Raw genomic sequence first — 26,521 nt, 5'->3', positions numbered from 1 at the left:
GGAGCGTCATTTCCGGTGGAATATTACAGCGGATTTACCCTTGGTCTTTAAAAGGACGCGCTGAATTAGAGGCTGTGAAGCTGAAAGGTAACGGCCTGTGTTGTGCACACTGTAGTCGGCGTAGGGACTCAACATACCAAAGACAGTTAAGGGACAAAGAGATCAACCACGTGATAAAGAAAAGGAAAGACAAGCTCCCCCACGGCGCGCGTGTTTAGACGTCTCCATCATTGGATTTGTCTATATTTTGTAATCTTTGGAGGCCCATTCAGGTAAGATGAGACCATCCGCATGTGTATGTGTTACCTACATCTCCATTATCAATGGAGAATAGATTTTTTTTTGTTGCGCAAAATATAGGCCTGATTTGCACGAGTTGGATTGTGACGCAGTTACGAGCTATCTCCAACATCTTCATGTTAAACTGTTTGACTGCTCTAAATATCTTCATCATCAACCGTTGTTTATTCAGGGGGAATTGACTGAGCATTAAGCATTACGTTTTTTTATTTTTATTTTTTATTTTTTTTATTTATACGAAAAGGCCCTGAAACCACATCCGTGCGATTTTAAACGAAAACGATTCAATCATGTCATGCGCACTGTACAACAACCATATAATCTAGCAAACGCGTGAAATGGTCGATCAGCTGTCTCATGGCGATACCTCTTTGCAATTTGGTGCGAACAAAAGAAAAAATCTCCCAGCTCAGTCTGAGGAGTTTCAAGGGTTAAAAAAGGGTGTGCGATGACAAATGGAGTTTCACGGAAACGTGCGGCGAAGTCACCTGTTGCTTTAGGTCTTTTGATTTTTAGATTTTCTAGCTGGTGATGTTTTGTTTTTTTGCGCAGAGGGCCTCCCCCGCTGCGCGGCTGTAAACCAGCAAGTGGTTTCAGTAGCAGGATCACATTTGAGAAGCGTAAAAGAACACCCATGGGTGCATTTTCTGGCATACAGCCATTTATGTATTTTGGGTTTTTGCCATCATACTTTCAACAAATGAGAAGAACGGATAGACAAGCGAGGCAGCAGCGGTTGTCGTTGCGCACATTTAATTTAACGCATTTAAGAATTATTCAGCCATAAAATAAGTCATGGAGTGCAAAAGAATACAGATTTACAACCGGTAACGGTATAGCTAAATGTCTATATGGATCCAAAACTGACAACCTAACATCTTTTCATGGACTTTCTGTGGCATGATGTTGTACCTTGTTTTTATTTGTTGTTTTCAGATAGTCCAAATGTATCCGTCATGCTCAATGTATGGTTGAATGTCATAATGCTAATGAAAGTACGCACTTTTTTAAAAATTGTTTATTTTACAGCTGTGAACCAGAGACAATCATGATCCTGCTGTCTCCCTCTTCTGGTAGGTACTTGTTTCTTAAATTTCACCTCAACAGGTGGATTATTATTTACATGTGTGCCAGAGGGCAGGCCTACCTGTAGGTCTACTTGGATCTACTTGGGCAGGAAAACAACCACTGAGCGAGTTTTAAAGAAGCTTGAACCGAAGTCAATTGAATACAAAACCAACAACATAGAACACATATAGCATAAAGGAGACATGAGGAAGTTATCATATGCAATTATAATAAAGTATGTGGATGTAGACATCAACACCATCATTACAGTACAAACGCATTCATGTACACTGCACTTAGTCCACACAGCTTGAGGGTAGTTTATCGTGATGTAATGTTTTATTGTTGATATTCACTCGTTTAAGTATATACTGTGAATTCATATTACAGAATCACAAACCACACCCATTAGAATGTATAGGAATACGTGTTGAATGGTGTATAGGATTTAGAACCTATTGTCTTTTCTCCTCGACTATATGCCATTAACACAAAACACAGTTGACTCAGGGAAAAATGTAAATGGTTTATATTGTTCAGTTAGCTCCTGTCAGATTATCCCTGTTCTGAATTGTTTTCCTTTGTTTTTCGTTTAGTCTTGGTAGTTGTTACCAGTTACTGTAACGTAGCAGAGCATTACATAACAAGGGCCTTCCCATCATGCTTTGCAGTCATTAGGCAGCAATCCAGAAATGGAGACCTGCTTGAAAATTACAGCGTCTCTGGCTTTATCCTTTTTTTTTTTTTTTTTTTTTTTTATTATTTGTGACCAAGACAGTGTCTTAAAGTGGGTAGTGCACAACTTGGCAGTGAGATCTGCAACCTCACTGGCTTTGCACATTGAGGTGTACGTGTACATTGAGTGTACGTGTGCTTCCCTTATTGTATTTACTCTGACTAAAGTTAATGAACCTGACTATTTCATTAGCAAACTGCATTAACTAATGTGTTTGTTTACCCATGAACAGTTTTCAGATAACAATCCAAATGCCAGGTTGTGAATTGTTTTAAAAATCCAAAATGAGAAGTAGAAAGCATGCTGTCAAGTAAAAGTGTAAGTTATTGTTGGCTTTTGCTGTGTCTCATACGCTGTTTTCTTTCAGATGAAGAATGTCTTGAACTCGCCTGGCTTTGGAATCACAGGAAGTTCAGGGTGAAAAACACAAGGGTTGCTACTGCAACATTTTAAAAAAATCTCAAAATTTTGCAGGTCATTTATCTGTGCACTACTTGGACAGTACTATGACTTGAGAGAAAGCATTCAGCTCACAAGAGCGGAGGCAGACAGGAAACACTGATTTCTTTGTTGTACTTCATTAAAAAACATCACAGCTTTGTGGGGGGAGGAAGAAGTTTTTGGCTGGCAGTGTCAGCAGTCATTCCATCTTACTGACTAAGTTGCAGCGTTATCGCCTTTCGCCTTCCAAAACAACCAAGTTTGTCAAGTAATTACACATTTTACTAACTGCACTTTAAACAAACTTAATTCATCTATTCAAATTGGCTTTACACCCCCATGAAGCTATAGGTATTTTGATATAGATACTGTATGTTATGTCAACAAGTAAATAAGGAGAGGTTGTAGATCTGTCTTTATACCATGAGCCCAATTAAAGACTTAGGTGGTATTAATAGATTTGACTAGTGAGCTATGGGAGTGCTGCTGCCATGTCCTTGTCTCAGGCCGCAACGTTTTATCAGGATAATAGATCTCACGTCTGGTATGTGTCTATGGAGTAGGTCAATCTCACTATAGCCAATGTGGTAGTCTCCTAACTGTTTATAACTTGTTTACCACACCAGTATTCGTGTATATTTGACCCCTGATATGATTACAGTTGAGCACTAACACTCCACATGCATCCTGTTCAGACATGTATCCTTTTGATGTCTATCCTTTGCAAAATATGATCATATCCATTGATATCGAAGTTTACTGCATGCTGCTTTTTAAAAATGTTATAATAATGTTTATTGCATAGATATAACTGATCATGTAATACGTAGATGATGAGACACTGTAATGTTGCATGCTATAGGCTGCGAATGAACGAATGTACAGTAACAAATGCATTTTAGTAATCTGAAAGTGGATGAATGTATCGTATGGTCGGTCTTCGTCCAATAAACATACGTCTTGGTAAGTGATGCTTTTTTTACATCAGACAGGGGAATCGCTTTTAAAGCAATATTTTGTTTTAAAAACAGTTAAAGAAACACGCACACATTTTATAATATCTTGCCATATGTATTCACAGTGTACAAAATATTGTTTAAATTATAATCAATATAAATTAATTATTCATCTATGACTGGTAAAGCATTAAGAATACTTTCAGAATTTTTACACATTTTTCCTTTCACTTGAACTGACGTTTGACTCCAACTGGGATATAATCATTAAACTATCCCCCATGTTAGACACCTTCATCAAAAGGCCAGCTGGTATGCTCCCCCAATGATAGTAGGGATTTAGCTTGTAGCTTTAGCAGGGCAGGGGTTATTGGCATTACACAGACAACTACTAACTGCTGCTGTTGTGTGGTCTCAGGTCTCTTCCAGTGTACCAACAAGCTCTTTCTGAGTGATGAAGCCACGGGACTCCAGATCAAGGAGTTTGCACGTAAAAATGCAGCTAATGCTCTGTCAGTTGCTAACATGGTCATGGGCATTACCTCCATTCTCAGCAGTCTAAACGGGTGAGTTTACATTGTTAGATTTTTACTATCTGAAGCATTAAGTCAGGGGTGAACCAAACTCTGTAGATTGGTCGGACTCATTGTAACCAAAAAAAGACAAAACATAAATGTTAATACAAATTAAGGATTTGGCCAGGGGGTTTTTAAAACCACATTTGAGTTATTACGGTGGCAAAAAATGAAACGGCATTTCACAAAACAGAAAACAAAGCAATGTGTCACAAAACTACCACAATTTAAAAAAAAAACAAAAAAAATACATTTCTCAAACAGATCAGAGTACAAAATAACTTTGCCAACAGAAAAAAATAATAATAATAATAAGATGGGTTTTATGAAGTATTGTGTTTTCTGTTTTGTTTATATTGTAGCCCCTCAGGGCCACAGTAATTACTAAAAGTTGACTTTGAATCCCCTTGGAAAATCCTTCTATTTTCATTAAAAGCATGTTTTTGTTTTTGTTCAGGCACCATCATGCTGCATGCTGGCTGGTTCTGATTGGCTACCTTCTGGATTTGGCAGATGGAGCGGTTGCCAGGCGACTCGGTGCCTGCTCTGCGCTGGGTAAGTGGAGTGTTGTCGTCGGGAGCTGTTACCAAAGATAAACCTTGACTCGGGTGTTGGCAGGGCTCGCTGCTCAGTCCTTTGTCTGGACTTTACAATCAGGCCGCTCAAAGTCATAAACAACAGGGACCAGCTGAAGGAAACACCGCCACTGAATACTCTGGATAGTCTTACAAAGTATCCAATAGAAGAATCGTACATATTTAATGGGATGTAACTTGAGCTTTATCAAATGGCAGGCTTTTTAGCTTTTCCTATATTTCTAAGGACTCCACAAATTATACAATTTTCAGGTTTTGTTATTGAGTGTCAATGGCACCCAATGGAAATACACAGAACATAAGATATGGCTTGTTTTCAAAAGATCACAGCGCTGTAGTAAACAAAGAGGCACAAATGGATATTTTAAAAGCTTCTAGTGTGAAAGTTCACATTTTCTCCGAAGCCCAAAATAGCTCCCACGTGCATCACATCGTTGGCTGCACATTTCAGGGGGCTTTGTGTCCCGACGGGGTTTTTCTGCATGACTTTGCAGGTGGATGTTGTTGTGCCCCCCCCCCCCCCCCCCCATGTATTTTGTCAAATGAACAATCACTTTCTGATTAAGCAGCCTAATTCCACAGGATCACGCTCCGATTGTCTTTTTTAATCCCGCTGCTTTGGCTCCTCTGCATATCTGAAATTGCTAAAATTGTTGACCCTGGACTGTGGAATTCCACCTCTGTCATTTGAGCCGGGGCCTGAATCACCTCATCTGCTGAAAACATGCGCTGTGCTCCTGGGGGGATAAAGAGACGAGGCAGTGGAGAATATTGTTTACTGAATGGCTGCCCGTTGGGCGGACTCTGAAATTTCCACTTGGAGATTTTCTCACATACACAGGCCCCCTGTCGGTAACATTATCAGTGACCATACCGGGAGAGATGATAACATATCTAAACTTTGATAGAATGTAAACTCATGACTAAATTACTGTCTGATTTAAAGAAGTGTAATAATACAACAGTTGGCGCTCACTAGTAGCTCTTCTAATGCCAGTTATTCGAATTACATTTCAGTCCAATACAATTATTGTCTCCTTGTGAACTTCCCAGAGCCACGTTTGTTATTCGCTTTTTTCTTTTTTCATGTTCAGGTGCAAAGCTTGATGATTACGCTGACTTCACGACCTTTGGGATCGCCACTTCATTGCTCCTAAGGACATCTGACCTGCTGGACAACATCCTATGCGTGTGTTACGTCTTGTCAGTGTTCACCCGCCTGTGTTTCTTTACAAGCGGTAAGTTCCAAAATGTAGAGTTACTGTACTCTATGCTGTTTTTATTATTCAAAGGACCTACTGGAAATGTGTTCTTTGTTCGGCCCCTATAGGGATCCCGTTCATGTATCGCGGCCTGCCCTGCATCTACTCCTCGGCCATCCTGGCCAGTGCCTCTCTGCTGTCGGGGGGAAACCTGGCCCTGCTGCGGGTCATTGCGGTGGCCATGATCCTCTTCATGATCAGCCAGAACTTCTACCCCCATGACAGAGTGCTAGAGTCCCAGGCCTGGAAGAAAGCAGTCTACGCTGGAGGTAAAGCCATTAAATAAAAAAACAAATCCAGTATGATTCACATTTCTCTTGGACAAGAGCTAAGAGTAATGACTGCGTAGGATTCATATTAGAAATGCTTCATCAAATTAGAGATCAGGTACAACATTTAGCATCTGCATGTAGTAGCGACATCTAGCCATGGAGATAGTTTCGGTAATCGAGGCTTTTTTTCCTGCTAATACATGCTGCTTTGTCAATTTGTCAGTGTTTTTACTCTTATCTCACTACACTTCTATTTTTTTTTTTTTTTTTGTTATTTCCAGGAGTTGTCATGCTGTTCTGCTCATCATTCCCCCCTGCATGTGTGTACTATCTGCTCTGGTCGGTCTCCTACATTTTGTTCCCAACGTCCCTTTGGAGCAGTAAAGTGTAAAATGGGTGCTGGCTTTGTCCAAAACTCCCATGTAGGTTTGCTTCTATGACCCATCTGGGTGAACTGAGGCTTCCAGACTGCTGCTGCTCCCTACTGCCATGGAGGATCCAAGCTGAAACATGCTCATGTTCCACATGCGAACACTCGCTCTATTTGACCTTTTTTTATTTTGATGCGACACCTCTAAAACAGAGCCCAGATTCAAGAGAGTTAGAGTGAGGGATGAGAAGTGCATTTTAATGTTCCTAAAGTAAGGATAAGCCTTCATGCTGTCTTATGTTTGTGCTGCATTTTCACTGAATCCAGGGGTCAGATGGCTTGTTCCACAAATTTTCATCAGGTTCATCTCCCGTGTAATCTCCCTAAATCAATATTAATCCAATCTTTCATCAATGTTGTGAACACGCAGTAGCAGCGCACAGGATGAGATAAAAAGAAAACAAAAATAATTTCACATTTTTAATAGATTTCTGCTTCTAATTTGGTTTTTAAAATGTTTAATTGTGTAATCACACAGGATCATAACTCTTATTATGATGTGTGTTGAGCATAGCTTAATGAGTAACTGCTCGAGTGCTACAGTATGTAGGTAAAGCCTTTAATCAATCGTATACAAGATTTCTCAGCAACATTTTTACCAGATTCAAATTCCATGTCCTTTCTGCTTTATAACACGGTAATAAAGCACTGTCACCAATTTTGTGTTAACTGTCAATGTTTTTATCAGGATTGAGGTCACTTCACTTTCACAGCATTCAGGTCATGATGTGGGTTTCCTTGTAATCAACTTTTCCATTTTGTAGGGGTCTAAAATCCAGTGACTTACAGTGAGAACATTTCTAATGTAATGGTGCAGTCATTCCTAATAATAGATTTGCTGTTTGTTTTCAAAATGCTTCCATATTGCTTTTATGTGTCATTTTATCTGGTCATTGTATGTGTTTGCCTCCGTTTTAGGAGGCATTGAGGTTTAAATAGTAAATCCACAATGGATCACTATGGTAGTCGTTGAGTGGAGGTGGAGTCAGGAATACAACAACGTGTGTGTGTGTGGATGCATACATAGCACCGCAGCAGCAATTTTCTGCCTTGTGATTCAATGTGAATTTTCCCTTAAAGAGCAACAACACACAGGCTGCCCTCGCTGCAAGTTCTGCCTCCACCTTTAAATGTGTCGTAACATTGTACTACATGACCACTTCTAGTAGTGGAGCAGCATTGATGAGTAAAATCCAAAAGGAAGGAGAGTTGGAGTGTGTTGTTAATCTTTAACTTGGCCAGTATTCTGTCTGAGGGACATCACTTTTTTCGTAGAGCCTGTTTCACAATGTGTAATTGTACCTCCTTGCATTGCGTGTGTGACAAATGCTGAAATTATACAGTATACCCATATTTAATTTTGGACTCCACACCTTCTGAAAAACGGTCATCTTTGAGCAAGTAATCTGAGATTTAAAAATAAAAGGTATGACGTCACCCACAGTTTAAGTTCAGTGAATTTAATGATAGCTTTAATGATTTTAACCCTCTTATAAACAATATCAGAACCCGGAAGACATGAACTTTTGCATTAATTTTGTTTTAAAACTATTAGGGAGATTTATTTAGATGACTCATAAAATGCTAAAGCTATGAGCTATCTAGCTTTTAAACTTAACGTTTTCTGAGGGAAATCTAAAACAGACTTTCCTAAATCAAGAAAATTAAACACAAACTGCCATGTGTTCTGGTTCTGGTATTGATCTAAACCCACTGGTGGTTCTTGACCTGGTTACAATAACCAATGTTGTGAAAATAATCTAAAGTGCATAATATGTCTGGGGCTATGGCTGTTTTCTATCTCAATAAAGGTAATTTAATATCCCCCATAACAATACAGTATATCGCGATAAAGTGTGTTTTCTGGTAATTCAAAAAATAGTCTGTATGAAATAACCACATGGTAATGCCTATTTTTGTCTACTGTGTCAATTAAATACTTGACAAATGAAGAACTCAGTATTTTCCAATTGAATTAAGAACTTTAGTGCAAAATCTTCTGAGAAATTTGAGTTACTATGTGCTTGTTATCAATTTAGACAATATAGTCGTGTATCATGATATCTCGATAAATGTGTTAATGATGATTTGATTGCATTGAAAGACAATAAATTATCATATTGAATAATTGCCCAGCCCTATACTCTGAACGGAACACAAATCTACTCTGGTACATTCTGCTTTCCTGTGTGAGTGTTTTGGTTTTGAAACTGTGAAGCCACAGTAATGTACGCATGCCAAGAGCATTACAAATACAACAATTGTACTTTGCCCAATGAATAAAGAAAAGATCTTAACGTGTTTTTTTTGTCTCTACATTTTGACAATAAGGAGTTTATAATGAAATGACTTGCTTTCAATGTCATGAGTTCATCAAATCATTAATGTTTGACTAGAACTGTATATAAAACATATATAATACCTAAGGTGGACATTCAGCACATGGATGTTACATTGGAGTCCTACCGATAGTCACAGTTGATATGTTGCTTCCTAGTTGTTGCTGTATTTGGTAGCACATGAGCCTACGAGAGCAGTCCTGCCTTTCTGCTATACTCAAAAATGTTTTACGACGGCCGACAATGCAGGTCGGTCCGTGAAACTCCACATCCAACAGTACTTCATAAGATCATAAAAGCATAGAAAATGAATTTAAGACAGCTCTGTGTTAAAGGAATAGTTTGACATTTTTTGGAAATACCCTTAAGTCGCTTGCTTGCTGAAAGTCAGATGACAATATACCATTCTCATGTCTGTCTGTAATAGGGCCAGTGTGTAGGATTTAGGCTGATTTATTAGCAGAAATGTAATATAATATTCAGAACTAAGTTTGCATTAGTGTTTAATCACCTAAAAAAGCTAATATTTGTTGTGTTTTCTCAGCTTAGATTGACCAACATAAGGAGAGGGGGTCCTCTACACATGTTTCTACAGTAGCCCAGAAAGGACAAACAAAACCCTGGCTGTAGCTGGCTTGGACAGGGAGGGACGAGCAGATTGGTATTAAATTGGTTGCAATCTGCAACCTCTAGAGATGATGCCAATAAATCCAACACACTGGACCTTTAAGTTTGACTTAACACAAAGATTGGCAGCCTGGTTTTCTGCTCCAGGATAACAAAACTGCACCTTGCAAGTTTTTACACTTTGGTTTTAAATGGAAACCAACAGCAGAGGAGTCTCTGTCTCTCTTCTTTAGCAGAGCTTTACAAATGGGGCCATGACGACCCGTCTGCCAAAACTCTAGTCCCTTAAAGAACAGACTCTTTGGGAATTTCCCAGGGATACAAATCTGCCTGGACCTTTGGAGTGCTCACACATACTGCAGTCAGGGATACACTCTGCTGGCCTGTTGAAAAACACAACAGTAACTGCAGGTTTATTGTGAACCAATGATATAGTAGCACCTGGTGTTGTTCTCAGGATATACAGTTATTGCAACTTATACCATTTGTAAAATGTGCTGAGGAGCTAGGTCTTCTTTGTTTGTTCTTGTGGAATTCAAAAAAAATCAAGCAAGGGATGAAGTATAATAGCTACAGTTTTCCAACCTGACACCTGATGCTACAACCATCGAGCAAATACACATTCCCAACCTTATAGTGTAAAATCTAACCGCAGCAGCAAGTTTACAAATCCCAATAACAAGGTTGTTTATCAGCTGCTTTTAGAAAATGGGCTCAGCTTTGTCTGTGAGGGCGCTGACCGAAGGGGCGAGTCTGAAAGTTGACTAAATGCTAATCATTGACAAATGCCCAGAAGTGACAACATTAACGGGTGTTGTGGTAACACCTGCGGCTGCCTCAACAGTTGACTGATTAAACTGTAATGTGCACACAAAATGGATGTATTCAGTTTGTTTTTTAGGCCCCATGTGGAAAATGATGCTCTGTCTCTGGAACAGAATAGCATACAATCTATTAGAGGTACAAATACCACTAAATAAAAACAGATAAAAGCAATAAAAACAAGGAAACAAAGTGTGTGTGTGTAAAAGTGTATATGCTGGTTAGAAGTGTCCTGGTATTTAATTAATACAAAAGAACACAATAAGTTTGTATATTTTATTATAGTAGTACAGTGTTGTTATTGGTGCTTGGGAAAGGATACAACCACAAGAGGGCAGACTTGCGCAAGAAATAGCCTCCAACCAGCAGCCGAGTCCTCAGTTCTGAGTGCAGGAAATATTGCAATTTGCATGGTTTCAACAATAATAAAGCCAAATAATCACACATTGTAGTCCACAGAATAAAGAACACGTTGGGCAAATTGCATATAAACTGTATGCCGACAATCCCGAATTTGCAAAAAAGCATTTCCCACGTGAAGAGATGTGTCCCAGGACTGGAGCTCCGCCTTGCTTTGGACACACCATGGAAACAAAAATCCAGCGCGTCTCAATCACAGAAGCCCCGCCTCTTGCCATTCATTATTGGTTCAACGGAGATACTCTACGACCGCCCCCCCCCCAATCTCTGATTGGACAGACGCTCCTGCATTCAGGAAAAGCAACACGGAAAAAGATCAAAAAAAGTTGTGGAGTGAAGCCTAATCGGATCACGTCCGTTGCATGGCTGCGTAGTTTTTTAAATTTTTTTTAGTAGAAAAGCGCGGAAGTGCACCGAGCGCGTAACGGAGAACGAGAAGCAAGGCTTCAGTTTGGTAAGGATCCGATTACTGATCCGACCGAGTGCCAGGTATGTTTTCCCGTTTCCAAGGACTGCCTTTGCTGATGTCACCGCGGAGGGGGGGCAGAGAGGAGGACAGGTGCGCAGAGTAAAGTTGACTCCGGTATGTTCGGATTGAAGAGCTGTCACTGGACCGAGGGAGCAGTATTTATGTAAAGTATTTTCTCCTTAAAGTAGTTTTTTGGGCACTCAGATTGTCTGGTATTTGCTGAAGTCTTAACGTGGAATATATACTCCACGCTTTTGGAACTCGCGGGCACTCCGGTGCGCACGAACGACGGGGGGGGGGGGGGCTCACCGTTTCGGTCCTGCTCCGTGATGTCGGGGTTGTAACGTGGGTGGAGGAGGTTGCTATTGTTTTTTTTTGTTTTTTTTAAGTTCACATTGCTGTGAACCGGGCTGTGGGATCGAGACGCCCCAAGCACCAGAACCAACACTTTCCGCTTCAATGCGACACTGACGCAGCTGATCTCGCATCCCAGTCGCAGACAGGTGATGCTCGATGGAAGGATCGATCATCAACAGAGGGAGTTCGATCTGAGAAAAAGGAGAGAGAGATTTGTTTACCCTGGAATGGAATACAACACAAGAAATCAGCCTCAACTTCTCTGATCTGCGATGATTTTCCCATGCGTCATTGCGTCTTAGGCTCAGAAGCGGGTCTTGCGTTGAGGGACGATCGTTCTTGGACTTCCTGCCAGGTTTACAGCAGCTACCGACAATGTCCAAGACACTGAAGAAGAAGAAGCACTGGTCCGCCAAAGTGCAGGAGTGCACCCTGTCGTGGGGGGGTTCCGGAGAGTTGGTCGCGGTGGTTGAGGTGCGCGGAGGCGCTGAGCTGGGAGAGTTCCCCCATCTCGGAGACGTAGTTTCGGACGCGATGGTTTGTCACGCCGGGAGGCTTCCCTGCAGCGGGGACGTGCTGCTGGAGGTGAACGGCACTCCGGTGAGCGGACTCACCAACCGAGACACGCTGGCTGTCATCCGCCACTTTCGGGAGCCCATCCGCCTGAAGACTGTGAAACCAGGTGTGTATTTGAATCGCAATGAACCCCCCCCCCCCCCCCCCCATACACACACAACCAAACCTGCCATGCTGTGTAAAGCGCTCTACAATGGTTACATCACTGTAACTTGAAGATTGAGAAGCTTGTGGTAGGTGAGATTGTTGATGGGTGTGTGTGTGTGTGTGTGTGTGTGTGTGCAGTCTTATGTAGAGGTGGAAGCCAGTTTTCAGGTTAGGTGTGTGTGTGTGTGTTTCAGCTGGCTTTAGCATATTTAAATTGTCTATCTGCATGGCTCCTATTCATTCATTGTATGTGCATGTTATTAGCCGACTTACTATAGCAATCAGTTTGCACTTCTTCATGGCTCACAGACATGACTTCTGAGTGTGTGAAATGTGCCAAGCATACTGACAGACTGTGTGTGTGTGTGTGTGTTTATGTGTGTGTGTGTGTGTTTATGGATGGATGGATGGATTTGATAGAGGCCCTGCTGAGTGCGGTGCTTTGCAAACACTTCGCTCAGATTTTATTAATGGCTGCCTTGACCAGCTTAGACGGTGTCGGCCTGCTGGCGTTAAGGCGAGTCCAGGTCTAATTGAATCAATTGGGCCCTCATCCTTAAATCCTCTAAGATGCTGCCTCAGCATGGCGACTCAGATTGGCACCATGACTGTCGGGCAGTTACGGTGGTTTTATGTGACGCAGATTGGTCCTTCTGCTGCACATACGGTTGCCCTGTTGATTAGGGTCAGTGGATGTGGTTGTAATCAATATCACAGGATTATCACTTTTCTGCATCACAGAAGACCAAACTTGTCACTACTTGTAGCGCTTCAAACACCCATTGGACAATAGAATCAAGTTTGGCAAAAGTGCATTTTCTCAGTTCCACACAGTGTACTCGGGTACAAGTGTTTTAACATTTTCTCTGTGTTATGTAATAGCTGTATTCTGATGCTCAAGCCACACGTTGACATGCGCAGGCTGCTTACCATAGGCTCCTCTGTTCCCCTTGGGGCCCTCGCTGTGTGTTTTATATCTCTGTCCTCTTCCTCATGATTCATTCAAGCATCATCCATCATTAATGGCTCGCTCCGTGCCAAGATGAGGTGGCGGATCACATGTTAGACCGACTGGTGTGGTGTGCATATAAACTTGTATACTCGTGAGATTGGAAAGTTGGGAGTGGGGATAAAAGGCAAAGTTCGAGTTTTGACTTCATGTCTATTACCAAAGAAACGACACAGTGTTGCATGTGAGCCAAAACCAAGTTGCATCAGCCTGAAAATGGAGAATTTTCTTTATTTCAGTGTGCCCCCCCCCTCCCCCTGTAGGATTTTGTTCCCCTCTCCCTCCTTGCTGCCCAGTTTGACTTTACTTTATCTTTCCCCCTCAGCCGACTATGCCTTATCATCACAGTTTGCCATTCCCCGCTCTCCTCTGGTATTTTCTTTCCTTTGCTATATTATCATATATTGCACTCTGATTCTCACTTTTGCCTTTGTACCCTTCCTTCCCATCCTTTTCCATCACCAGTATGCTATTCTTTTTTTGTTTTTTCACACCGGCCATGACGATTAAATCAAAGATATTTGACTGCTCGACACTTCCCCGGCACTGTCGGGACAGAAAACAGAAGTTTTGCCTGGAGTGGTCCTCTGGCTCCAGACCAGCCGGTGCACTCAGTATGCAGCTCCCATCCAGAGAGAGGAGCGAGGCAATAGGCAGTAACCTTGAGGGGGCAATTGAGAGTAGAGGCGTAGTGATACAGATACCTATTGCGGCTTAGAGACTTGTGAGTGGGCAGCTCATTGATTAATGCTGTAAACAGACTTAGATCTGCTTGTTTTTGCCTCATGGAGCTTAATGGATGGACCGTTTAGCTCTGAAAAAGCCTGAAATATAGCTACCGAGAAGACAATGGTTCACATTTTACAGTGCTACTCCAGAGATTATATCTGCACACGGTACATACATTTCTGAAGGCAAGGTACAGATGGAAAAACACTCTCATAGGTCAGTTCTTTTTTTTTTTTCTTTTTTTTTTTTTTTAGCTCCGCAAAGCAAAAGCACCGCGCAAAACACTTCACACCCATTGAGAACTACAGCAAAGCCGCCCCAGGCTGCTAAAACGCACTGACGTCTGAGCAGGGCCGTAGATTGCAAAGAGTCTTTGCGGAATCCCCCACTAAAAATTGACCTATATATATATATATATATATATATATATATTAAAAAAAGGTTGTATGTTATCCTGAAGAATGAGAAACCGATACAGAGAACAGATTTTATTCGCAACCTTAACATCAATGTGGTAATTTGCTACTTTACCTCAAGATTACGCAATCTCAGTTTCTTTTGTTTTTGTGTCGCTGGCGTTGTCATATTCAGGTTAACACTTCCTAGGTTTGCCATCAGCAGCAGCGCAGCAGAGCAGTAAGCGCACAGTCAGTGTTAATGTGCCCCCCCCCCCCCCCCCATGGTGCAGTGCCTCTATGACTAAGTTGCTCGAAACTAGCTGAGGGGAGCTGTCAGGATCTCTCAGGTTCTGTAAATGTAACTTCTGTTCCAGTCACTGGCTGCTTTCATCATATTTGAGACTAAACAGTGTACTCTCAGAATTTACATTATAAATCAGGTGAGAATTGTAACCACTCAAGTACCAGAGTAGAGTCCGTTCTCTTTATGCGTTGAGCGGAGAAAAAACCCCATACTTTTTAACCTTTTGAAAATGAAATACAACTATGTCACTGTCAACGCTCCTTGGTTGCAAAATCATTTGTGAATCCAGTTCCTCCTCTCGGCTCACGCTCTTCCTGCAGCTCCAAAACATGGAAGCCATTCAGTATTCTGAGTGCAAAGGGAGCTTTACTGGCACCATTCTCTGCTGCATCCTATTTTCTCAGTGTGTGTGTTTAAGTGTACGCGTATCGCAGCTGTACACCTGATGTGACATCCATCCATCATCCCCTCCCACTGGCTGCTCTCCCGGCTCATTCCCCAAACCTGTCACACTTCTCCGCCCTGCCAGCCTGTCGGTGGCGAGGGACGGCGGTGCGAGCGGATGGGCACACTGAAGCCCCCCATACGGCAGAGTCTGCTGTGAATACCAAAGCACGCCTCTGACACTCTTTTTTTCCATCCCTCCATCCCTCTGTGGAGCAGCCCTCTCCTTCTGCAACTCACAGCCCTGCACCGCCTCACCATCTCCTTGTCCACTCCCCCTGTCTTCATAGAGGTTTACACCTCTGCCTCCTCCTCGCGTTTCTTTCCTCCCTCTCTTGCAGTGCACGGCAAACACAGTCAGTCCTTGTGAGGAGGAAAGAACATGAATGATGGAAGAAGGAGAATGAAGGGTTGCGCAATGTGATTGCTGCACCATTCGTACAGTCTTGGAACCATCAGGGAAAGGCAGAGCTCCCTAAATTGGCCCCCAGATGTTTAGTGGCATGGGCATCCCTCTTCATTCCACCTCGCCGATGCTGTCCATGGAGACGCATTGCGGTATCGAACAGGCCAGCAACAAAGATAGCATTTTGGAATGAGCCATGCCTCTCACTGGCAGGCACCATGACTTGGCAGGCATGTGTAAAGGCAGTGGAGATGAGTGCGTGCTGATTCACCAAGACTGCCTCTTTCTACTCGCTGACTGGTCGTGCTGCAACGTCAGCAGCAGCAGTGTCTGCAGGTTGCTGCTGGTGGAAACGGACGGTGTAGTTTAGAGACGTGTACACACACACACACACACACTCACTCAAACACAACCTCTACCTCAGAGACTCCTGCCCTCCTTCCCTCAGCCTGACTCCTAATTGGTCTCCCTGTAACAGCGATTCATCCTTCTTGAGATAAGACGAGGTCATCATCCAAACAGTGCATATACGTAACGGGCAGCTCATGAGGAACGGTAACCTCCTCCGCTCATCCTTTTTGTTTTTCACACACACGTTGTTTAAGTTTCACTGTGATTGTATCTCTCCATGCACTTATAAGTGAAGGTTTCCTCTTGGGACACTGATCGCTGCAGTTAGAAGTAAACAAGGTATTTCTGGGACATCACTTCTGGAGTTGTTCCAACAACAACACCAGTATCAGAAATGCCCTGAGTTGCAATTTGAAATGGTGGATCGGGTAGCAGCAAGTATCGCAGGAACAACAGCAACACAGGTCACTCACTACCTCATCCGTATATATATATATATATATATATATATATATATATATATATAGCTTGCGCCATTTAATGATCGTGAAGAAGACAGAATAAAGAGAAAATAAAAAAGGACTTGTAGTCTATGCACCTACCGACTTTTACGTTTGACTTATTTAGCACAGGATGCAGCGACATGCCCTTGCAAAATAGATGGCGCGGAGGGAGAGGAGAATGGTGGGCGAAATCGGTGGCCAATGGCAGGTTTATACCCACAGTCTAAATCCGTTGAGAAACTACTCTGATTTGTTTGATGACAGATTGCCCACAGGATGAGTAAGAGAGAAATTGTCCCTGTTTTATGTGGCTGTGAGCAGCAGACTGGTTCACGAAATAGAAATCGAGATGGTGTTACGAAAAGTGGACTGTCAGCAATCAAAACGCAGGTGCAGCTGTGGATAGAGGGATTCAGGCGATAGGTTGATTGTTGATTGAACCGAGTTTCCTCCAGATGCACGATCACTGCCGTCTGCGGAGAGACTATTTGGGGACTTTGTTTGTGGAGGGCTCTGTGTGAAACGTCCCCGTGATGTTGCGACGTCGCCGCACTGGAAATTTCCCGAGAAGGATTTTCTTTTGATGGAGGTATTTGATTTAAAAAAAAAAAAAAAAAAGAAAAAGAAATGATGAACAGGTTTAGAGAAAAGAAAATGGGGTCAAAGAGGGAGGAGTGCAGACAATAGGAGGGAGGGGAAAGAGAAACAGGGGATCGGAGAGGCAGGAACAGGACGAAGAAGACGAGAAAGAGCAATAATAATCTCAGGGCTGAAAACGATTACGTTCCCATTAATCACCAATAACGGCATTGATTCTCTGTTGTGACTGTCTGAAATGATTCTACCCACTGTTCATCAAGCCAACATTTACTGTTTCAGACTTGCCGCACAGTCGGTATTTCCAATCATGTCTGCAAGTAACCAGCCTGTGTGAGCTGCCTGCATGTGTGTGCGCAAAGCATGCATAATAATGAAAAATTAAGGCCCATCTGAATTGGTTTCCACTTCTGGTTGCCTTTTTTTGAGGCCAAACACAATCATGGAGAAGGACAGCACGCCTCCTTCACCATGCTTTTGAAGGCTGCCAGAGATTGTTCGCTTTAATTTTGCCCATATTCCTCACTAGATGTCTGTTCTGTGACACTGAAGGAGGAAGCAGAGGTAGTGCTGTTTTGGCGTTCTTGGAGTATCCTCCCTTAGATCTTCGGAGTTTATTTTGGAAGGTACTGATACGACTAAGACGGATTGCCTCTTGGTAGCGTGGACTTGCGCATCCCTCCGTTTCTCCAGTTGGGATCTTTCTTTACACTCTGGGTAATACATCAGCCGAGAAGACTCAATCTCAGAGTTCAATCTCCTGGTTGGCTGTGGTGCTTAAGACTTGGCCCTGTGCCCGCGCTGATGGTCCATACTCCTTCTGCAAGCGCAGCCCACTCAGCTGTTTGGGCCGTGGGACTCCACCTCAAAGAATCGATTTCGGCCCATCCTCCACCCATGATGACATCTGGTATCGGACAGATGTGAAGCCCACCGCCCTCCACGCACACCTTCACAGTAAGCAGCTACTCAGCCAGCTGCTGCTGTGGCCCCTTCTGCTCTCAGAGCTGCAGCACTGCTGTTGTTTCTGCACAACCTCTGCATGCAGTGTTTCATGTCTGACCACGGAAGGATTCCTCCTTCCTTTGTTATCCGTGCCAGCGACATCATGTCCTTACGTTCCTACTGATAGGTTAAAATTAGGAAGTGAACAGACATGGATGAAAACCGCAACTTGACTGGTTGGCAGAGGCATACAAATCTAGTTTGATGTCTTCCTTTGTCCTTTTTGAACGTTTTTCCTGCATGTTTGATTGATGATCAGGTTGTGTTAGAGATGTTATCACTGGCTAAAGTCAGCAGGCCAAACATTCAAAGACTGCAATTGATACAGAACGCTGCTGCCAGGCTTTTAACAAGTAGAGAAGTGACCACATCGCGTCAATCCTCGCTGCCTTTCACCGGTTACCTGAGAGTTTTAGAATTGATTTTAACATTTGACTGCTAGTTTTTAAACCCTTGAGCGGCCTGGCTATATATATGCGTTCTGCTCCCTGTGTGCCGGAGATCTTCGGGCAGGGCCCTATTAACAGATCCAAAATTACGACCGGTCACTAAAGGTGACCGGGCGTTTGCTGTCAGAGCCCCTACGCTCTCTCAAAATAAGTACCGTCTTTTATATCTCCTCTGAAGACTCACTTTTACCGTTTGGCTCATTTTTCAGAGTTGTTTAATGCTCTAAAGACATGAACGGACAAACGGATGAAGACAAATAGCTGCAAGGTTTGACACAAAGTCAGTCTGAAGATGCATTCCTTCTGATGTGGACATGGGAGGCAGCCATTTTCTCACCATGCTATTAATGCCCTCTGCGGTAATATGTCATGCTCTGTAGAGATGAGGTTCCCTGAGTGTCTCATTAGAATTCATGGGTGTCGGTTAGCTCCTCTAACAGGTTATTGATCAGGTCCAATCTCATCGCCGTTAAGGCCACTGACTCATTCGAAGCTGCTGCATGTGCCGTCCGGCCTGATCTTTATGAAAAGGTCGAGGACACCAGGAGGACGACGACATCTTGCTTACAGCGTATTTGACTCGCAGCTCTCCTCACGCATGTGTTGCCTTCGCGGCGGGTGCTAGTGCGCTAACCAGTGATTTTATCTCTTTTGACAGCCTGCCTTCTCAGCATTATGCTCATGAAGGCCTTTTCTTATTTTTGGCCAATAAGCCAATCTCGGGACACAAATTGCAGAATTCTTTCTGATAGGAGAAGAGGTTATGCACCCTCTTCACTTGAGAGTGTGTGCTTTGGTTGTCAGGTGTTTGAGTTGTTGTTTTTTTATGGCCAAAACGCACACGGTGACAAATTTGCCTCGAAGGCTTTGGCAGCAGCCAATCGGCCGCCGGCTCTCAAGAGATCACATGCACATTACTCACTGTTTGAAGTAAGCAGACGGACGTGTCTCTCTGCAGTGCCGATGTTGTTGTGACGCATCATCAGTGGAGTATCCACGAGTATCAGTCATCCAGTGTTGACATACTACAGCGAGGCAGATTATCTGAACAGCTTTCAGATATGATTTGTGGCTACAAACATATTCAGCCCTTGAGGAGAGGCTGTGTTCTACCGTCGCTAAGTTTTCTATATGTCCTTGTCTGTAGAGTGGCGTATCTTCACCCGCTTTAGGGATGATGATCAGGCGATATTGTATTCATTTAGGTTAGGCCTGTTACGATAATTTAGCTATTGACTTATTGTATGTTATATGGACATGACCTCGTTTGTTTGTTTTCATGAGAATGTCACCAACATTTCAGTCAACATGAAGCCAGAATAAACGGTACGGTTTTCCCAACCATTATAAGAATTTGTCTTTGTGCCGACATTGCATATGTTCCCAGAGAGTCCATTGTATTTACTGATTGTAAATACTGTGTGTTTTATGTTTCATTTATTTAGGATATTTAACTACATTTTAACTGGATAGTGGAATTTAAAAGCTTATTCCTCTAAGGAATGGTGCACTTGCACTATTTTCCTAGTATATTATGAGTTTATCAGAGGCATTTAATGCTCTGAAAAATATCAATAATATATTTTATCGCAAATATTTCTGGTACAATAGACCGTCCAGCGAAAGTAGTTATCATGACAAGCCAGGGTACCAATGGTTGTATATTTCCCGTCACCTTTTAGAGCGAATGTCCCCTGTGGTGGAGGAATAAACTCTGTTTCCTTTCCCCGGGATGACCTTCAGGCGGGTGCTGTTGTAACAGTGTTTTCTGATGTTTGCTGAATGAAGTTTGTCATTGCTTTTGGCACCGTCAGCTTTTCCAGAGTTCATTCCAACAACAGTTTCAGTTAGACACAACGTGTTCAGTCATATGTCAAATCACTGGAACATATTTGTTTCTTAAGTGTCAGCGTGGATGATGTGTTGTTAGAGCTTTATTACGTAGTTAATTGAAACCGGTAATGATGTAATGTAATATCATTCCTTGATGTATCTGCTATAGTGCTTTGGCAAATGACTTTATTGTTGTCGGTGTGTGTGCTGCAGCGGGGCTTCGGTGTTTTATCTGGGAATGGGGATCATGTGTGGAATGCAGTTATTTTGGTTTTGTTGAGCACAGCGAGATCTGCTATGAAGTTCCTCCAGTGTATTGTTACCAACAGGTGCTTGTTCTGGCAGACACTTCGCATTGTTTCATGTCACCTCTCGCTGCCGCAGGAGATCCTGGTGAAAACGTCTAGAACACGGTTGCTTCTGTCATCAAGGCATTTTTATTTGAATGTGAGGCCGTTTAGCTGACATTGTTGTCCTTATAAGAAAGGCACAACACTAGCTTGATTTCCTAAAATACCCACATTTGAGCAATTATAATGGCGCCGAGGAGGATCAAAGCCAGGAGTGTAATCACAACATCAAAAGGACATGTTTGGTCCTCAGAAGGTAGCTATTAAGTAAAGTAGTAACTATTTTGATATATTTTTATGTCAGTCGTGTGAAATGTCCATTGTCCTGGTGTGCGTGTGTGTGCGTGACACACTTTCTGTACTACAATGTATCAAAACAAGCTGCATCAAACGTCATTCAAGGCCCATCATTTGTATGCCAGTCATTCATCATAACTAGTCATTCATCATAACTCGTGCATGTCCTGTGAATGAAAAGTGGTTTCGAAGGTGGCGCAGTCAGGAAGTCTCTTAACCTGTTATGATTCCAGTCAAGCGGTTTCACTGAAACGTCTTCCCAGAATATCACTTCCAAGTGGTTGTACACCGACGTGTCCGGAGGATTCACTCACTGAGGAGGAATGCGGTCCAACTGGTGTTACTGTGATGTAGCTGTGCAACCTGTTTTCTCCCTCTCATGTGTAAAAAAAAAAAATATAAAAAATGTTGAGACATCTTAAACCGTCCTGAATAACCGGCCTGCCAACAGGCCTTTTGCATCTTAAGTACACCACTGACAGAGCTGATTGATGAATCAGTCTCTTAGAGAGTTGCTAACTGAGCAAAACACCTTGGCTGAGGAAAAAGTGAAAACTTGAGCAAAGGAACTGGCTCAAATCTGTCGACTTCAAAGGTCCAAAAATTGGCTTTCGGGAATGGGGGGAGGGGGGCCTTGAGCTAGTCCGAGGAGGCCTAATGGCCAAGTTCGCCCTGCTTTCATGATATCATACTTCCTCTCAACTGGTCCAGGGCTTAGCAGAGCTGTTATGGGACCTGGCATGGCTGCCGTCTGTGTGCCCAGGCTGCCTAAGAGCCCATGCGCCAGGCGGGTCCTCAGGAGCTGGCAGAGTAGCACAGCTTACACTGATTCAATACTTCTGTTGTCAGGCGCCACAGCTAGGTTGAGAAGCAAACACGCATGCAGACGCAGGCATGGGTGCTAAACACATGCACTTGTACACACACACACCCACACGAGCACAAATGATGGATAAAGTTCAGATTCTTCTTGACAGCCCCCCCCCCCCCCCCACCTCCCATTGAAACGCATGACCCCTCACAGCGGTTTTGCACGAGGCGGCTCCAGACTGGACATATGGGAGTGAGAAGAAATAGATCCTCGTGCCATGAAACATGCAGACTGTTATTGTTTTCAGCGCCGCGCGATCCCAATGTGTGTATTATGCTAATGTAAGGGGCTCTGTGCTCGCTCTGCAAATATTACTGAGAAATGAAGGTGTTGCCTCACTTGGATTCAAATGTGGCAAAAAAAATTTTATAATTTCTACTGTTTTTTGTTGAGTTATTTTACAGCATAGGTTGAAGTAGCAAAAACAGAAGCTGACTGCAAGACTGTCTGTTCGAGGTCTAGTTGTTCTGTGAGATATGTCATTATAATAAGTATGTCTTGATCCTTCAGTAGGATTATGGCATGTGGTGATTCTGTTTGCATTATTAGCATCTAAGGATCTCAGCTTTGTACCCTTTTTTTACAGCCAACTTCATCAGAAATGTGCGCGCTCATGTTGCGTTAGCTAGCTTTAAACATTGAATCGAAACCGTTTACGGCAGGGGTCTCAAACTCCCGGCCCGCGGGCCCGCCACGTCATTTTATGTGGCCCGCGAATCCGCCAGCAAAAAAAAAGAAAGTTAAAAAAAAAAAAAAATAATAATTAAAAATTTTTTTTAAGTTAGACTTGATAATAAAAATATCCCCATAGTCGAAATTATGAGCTAGAAAGTCGAAGTTATGAGCTAGAAAGTCATAACTATGATAGAAAGTCAAAATTCTGAGATCAAAAGTCAAAATTATGAAATAGAAAGTCAAAATTATGAGATACTTAAACACAGTCACAGAAGCAGCTCTTTGGCTGGTTACTGTACACTTGAAATGGAAATGTATTGCGAGTACATTGAAGACTACTTTAAACGTGACTTTACAACACATGAAATACTTCACGTGGGATTGTGCAAACGCACCCTTGAAAGGATTTTAAGCTTTGAACAAAGTTATTGTAATAACTTGTTTGATATTTGTCTTTGCTATTTTCTTTAATAGTTTGATCTTTGATAGAGTAATGTGGGTTTATTAACCCTAAATTAAAAGGATTTAAGTTATAATGACAGAAATGTGCTTAAATATATTTTTACATTTATATAACTGCATGTACAATATTTTTACACTTGAATAATCAAATGCAGAGAGTTATTTAACAATATGTTACGAGTAGTTACATTTACAACCGGCCCTTTGTGGGCGACCATGATGCCGATGTGGCCCGGAGTGAAAATGAGTTTGAGACCCCTGGTTTACGGCATCAGAAATGTCTGGTTGTTGCACGTTCATTTGTCAGAATCAATATTCCAACGGCGCACTCGAATTCTACAGTATCCAGAGCAACAGGTGTTTCAGTAGAACGAGTGGCCGTGTTAACTGGTGACTCTCAGCCGAATGCGTCTGTGGTTGCTCGAAGTGACTTCACTAAATGGTTGGCGTAGGTAATAAAACCCAGATGATTATGTATTTAAAAGGGGATTGAAGGCTAAAGGCTTGAAGATAAAGACCTCTGCAGTGGATCTCTGCCACACGAGCAGACTCTCGCAGGCTGTGTTTTGTGTTTCTGTTAATAGCTGCCGTGGCTTGGCAGGGACGCGGTTGATGACTTACTCACCTCTGCTGTGAGTCATGCAGCCATTGGCAGCGTGTGGATGAGAGGGATTCCTTTGTGGCCAAGATGAGACCACATTGACTTACAGGAATTCTACACCACTGATGCTCTCATGTAGCTGCTTATGGCAGATGATGATCGGTCTGTGGGTTACCACCACCACAGCAGACACACAGACACAGCGGAGCTGAAGGACAATGCTTCAACTCATTTGAAAAATATAGTGAAGGATATTAAATGATACTACTGTGTTAGCATTCCCAAGTAAGCGTCTACTTCTTGTCAAAAATCTGTCGATTTTCACAATTTTACTGAAATGAAAGGAATACAAACCAATGATTGCCTTTTAAGTAGGACATCATTTATTCAGCAAACATTCTGTGGGCTGTGTTTTGTAAAACATCTGGCAGAAATGGTGAATATATGCGACTTCAATGTTAAAGTTAATGATCTAAAAGCATCAGTGTAGTCCTTAAATGGTATATGCAGATGCGAGTGAGAACGGCGTGAGTCTGTGCAGGTCCTTGGTACCTGTGTTTCCTCTTCCATCTCAACCCTTCTGCTCTCCCGGTGCTCTGTTTGTTCCAGCCATCTGTTTGTTTACCCCGATTTATTGTCCGCTTTTATCTCCGCGCTACAGCGAGCGTCTCCTCTACGATATGCAAATAATATGACCAGCTCGGTCTCCGGCAAATAACGGCGAGATCCCAAAGTTTGCATGAATAAACCGATGATCAGGAATAGTAGCGAGGCCGAGAAAAGTCTGTTTGACTTTGGAGTGGATGAATCGGGCCGCTAAAGGGTCGAGTTGAAGTCTGTGATTTAACAGAATGTTGTTTACTTGCTGTTTTCATTCGGATCCTCGGGCCTTGATACTACTATAATAGAAACGCATTTGGCACTTATCCCCTGTAGCTTTGCTGCTGAGCAGTTTGACAAATGAAGCCACGCTGAACTAGATACAATTCAATATATACTCCTAAATATACTTAGCGGCACACATGTACCCTCATGATTCCCCAAAAAGCTGTTACTCAGCTAATGATCAGTGGCCCAGGCCTTTCTATTATTGGGATGTGCTCCTATTCATCCATCATTGGCTGCTTGCTGATGCAGGGTGGCAGGGCGCATATGTGGCCCCGCACTTCCCTCCTCTCAGCCCCCTGTCAAAACCAACACCCCCCTGGCCTCCCTTTTTTCCCCCCCTCTTTTTATCTCCTCTGTCCTTCCGTTTTCCCTTTTGCTCATCTATTGATGGTTTATGTGGGAGATTGGTAAGAGTAGAGCAGGCTTTATACTCTTGGTTTGTGTGGCTTGTAGTGCTCGCCTGCCCGTTGATGGGGAGAGGAACAATGCCCCCAATGCAGTGCATGTAAACATCATCAAAAGATGTCATGTTCAGTGAACTTACAGTGTTGTTTTTGATGTGAAAGTAGGGATCCTGATCCTGATCCTGATCCTGATTCAAATCGGTGAAAATGCGGTATACATCATATACTGGAATTTTTATTCTTTCTTTCATTCAGAATTGTTGCTGCATTAAAACGGTTCACATTTGAACTGTAATTACTGATTTCTTTCAAGTTTCTTGTCTATCAATTATTATTTCAATAATGGATAACAATTGAGTTCATTTGTAGCTATGTATTTATTTGTAATATTTTGTTTTACAGCAAGTCAAGCCTGATGTTGTCTTACACATAGAAAGAACAATCCCAGTCACTTTCACACAGTGAGGAATACAAGCTTATTAATAAAACACTGGTATGGGATTGGTACTCGGGAGCAACCGAAACCCAAAGTCCAGGTATCGGTATCAGGGTTGAAAAAAGGGCGGACCGTGCTCTCTATGTGAAAGTAAGCAACGACTTTCTCCAAAGTTGGTAGCAACGACGCTGTTGAGGACATTCTTTGGTTGATAGGGAGCAGGTGCAGCTGATGCAGTTTGATACGCATCGGTTTACCTCCTCAGTCTCGTGTAACATTCATCAGCGCCTCCCCTTGGCCTGCCTGTTAGCCATGTATGTAAAACTAGACACACTTGTTTGTTGGTTTCAGGGGAGTTTCTCAGCAGTGTTGTATTTCCATCTGGTTTGTCCAGATTGAAGAATGATAACACCTGTCATTGAATGGGAACGTGTTTGCCGCTCTAGCAGATTGCAGGTGGAGGTAATAGTTTCAACCTGAGCCCAGACCAAAGATGAGTGCGGTTGGGTATGTGTGAATGTGTGCAGTGCACATTCGTGTTTTTAAAGTCCCAGTGAGGCGGAAGTTGGAACGTCTTTGTGAAACATACCCCAGTGTAACGGAATATTTGAGCGGTGTACAGTTACAAAAGACATCTAAATCAAATCCTCTCGCATTTGATGAGACCGCTAAAACGTTGGCAGGCTTTGAATGTAGTGCAATATATATATATATATATCTCATTCGTTGGTAGTAGCTTACGTAAGCACACGTCATATATTGTTTTACAGGAAGAAGAGATTATTCGATTTTGATATTAAAACACAAGGAAATAGATTCTTTGTCTTTCTTTTGCATTTATTGTGTCAATAGGTGCAGAATGTGACCCAAAAGGGTTAAAAAGGCCTTTTTTTCCGTCTCATCTCGACTTCAAGAATGGGAGGAAGACAGTGCAGTGAGACCAATTAGCGTGATCCCAGCCCTACTGGGGATCTCTCTGGGAACAAGGTTTCATTTCTTTACCGGTAATGCAGCACTGCAGCTGTACACACGCACGTGCACAGACACGCTTGCTGCAGTATGAAGCGATATTCTGTCAAACCATCCAATCCTAAAACTGTCTGCTTTGTGGCAGAT

The 26,521-nt window shown here is 42.6% G+C and overlaps 2 protein-coding genes across 7 annotated transcripts in view; both read left to right on the top strand.

Annotated features, from left to right (window-relative positions):
• tmem269 (transmembrane protein 269) lies at positions 1–8,937 on the top strand. 6 transcript variants are annotated; one of them, XM_076097865.1, is made up of 8 exons: positions 2–272; positions 1,330–1,373; positions 2,337–2,422; positions 3,920–4,067; positions 4,534–4,631; positions 5,767–5,910; positions 6,003–6,203; positions 6,488–8,937. In XM_076097865.1, the coding sequence occupies exons 4-8, from the start codon at positions 4,027–4,029 to the stop codon at positions 6,595–6,597; spliced, it is 594 nt and encodes a 197-aa protein (XP_075953980.1). In that variant the 5' UTR covers positions 2–272; positions 1,330–1,373; positions 2,337–2,422; positions 3,920–4,026; the 3' UTR covers positions 6,598–8,937. The 6 variants fall into 6 exon arrangements, with proteins under 6 accessions (XP_075953955.1, XP_075953980.1, XP_075953963.1 ...); XM_076097840.1 differs by lacking the exon at positions 2,337–2,422 and having other exon boundaries at positions 1–272; XM_076097848.1 differs by lacking the exons at positions 2–272; positions 2,337–2,422 and adding an exon at positions 661–681.
• A 2,187-nt stretch (positions 8,938–11,124) lies between these two features.
• magi3a (membrane associated guanylate kinase, WW and PDZ domain containing 3a) overlaps positions 11,125–26,521 on the top strand; it is a 104,655-nt gene continuing 89,258 nt past the window's right edge. Inside the window, exon 1 of the mRNA XM_076097677.1 lies at positions 11,125–12,352. Within this exon, the coding sequence (XP_075953792.1) occupies positions 12,046–12,352 (307 nt within the window). The 5' untranslated portion in view covers positions 11,125–12,045. The remainder of the gene's footprint in view (positions 12,353–26,521) is intronic.

This window comes from Anarhichas minor, unplaced genomic scaffold (genome assembly GCF_050575085.1).
Source record: "Anarhichas minor isolate MPS153535 unplaced genomic scaffold, ASM5057508v1 ptg000003l, whole genome shotgun sequence".
Lineage (NCBI taxonomy): Eukaryota > Metazoa > Chordata > Actinopteri > Perciformes > Anarhichadidae > Anarhichas > Anarhichas minor.
This window is presented reverse-complemented; position numbering and strand designations above follow the sequence as displayed.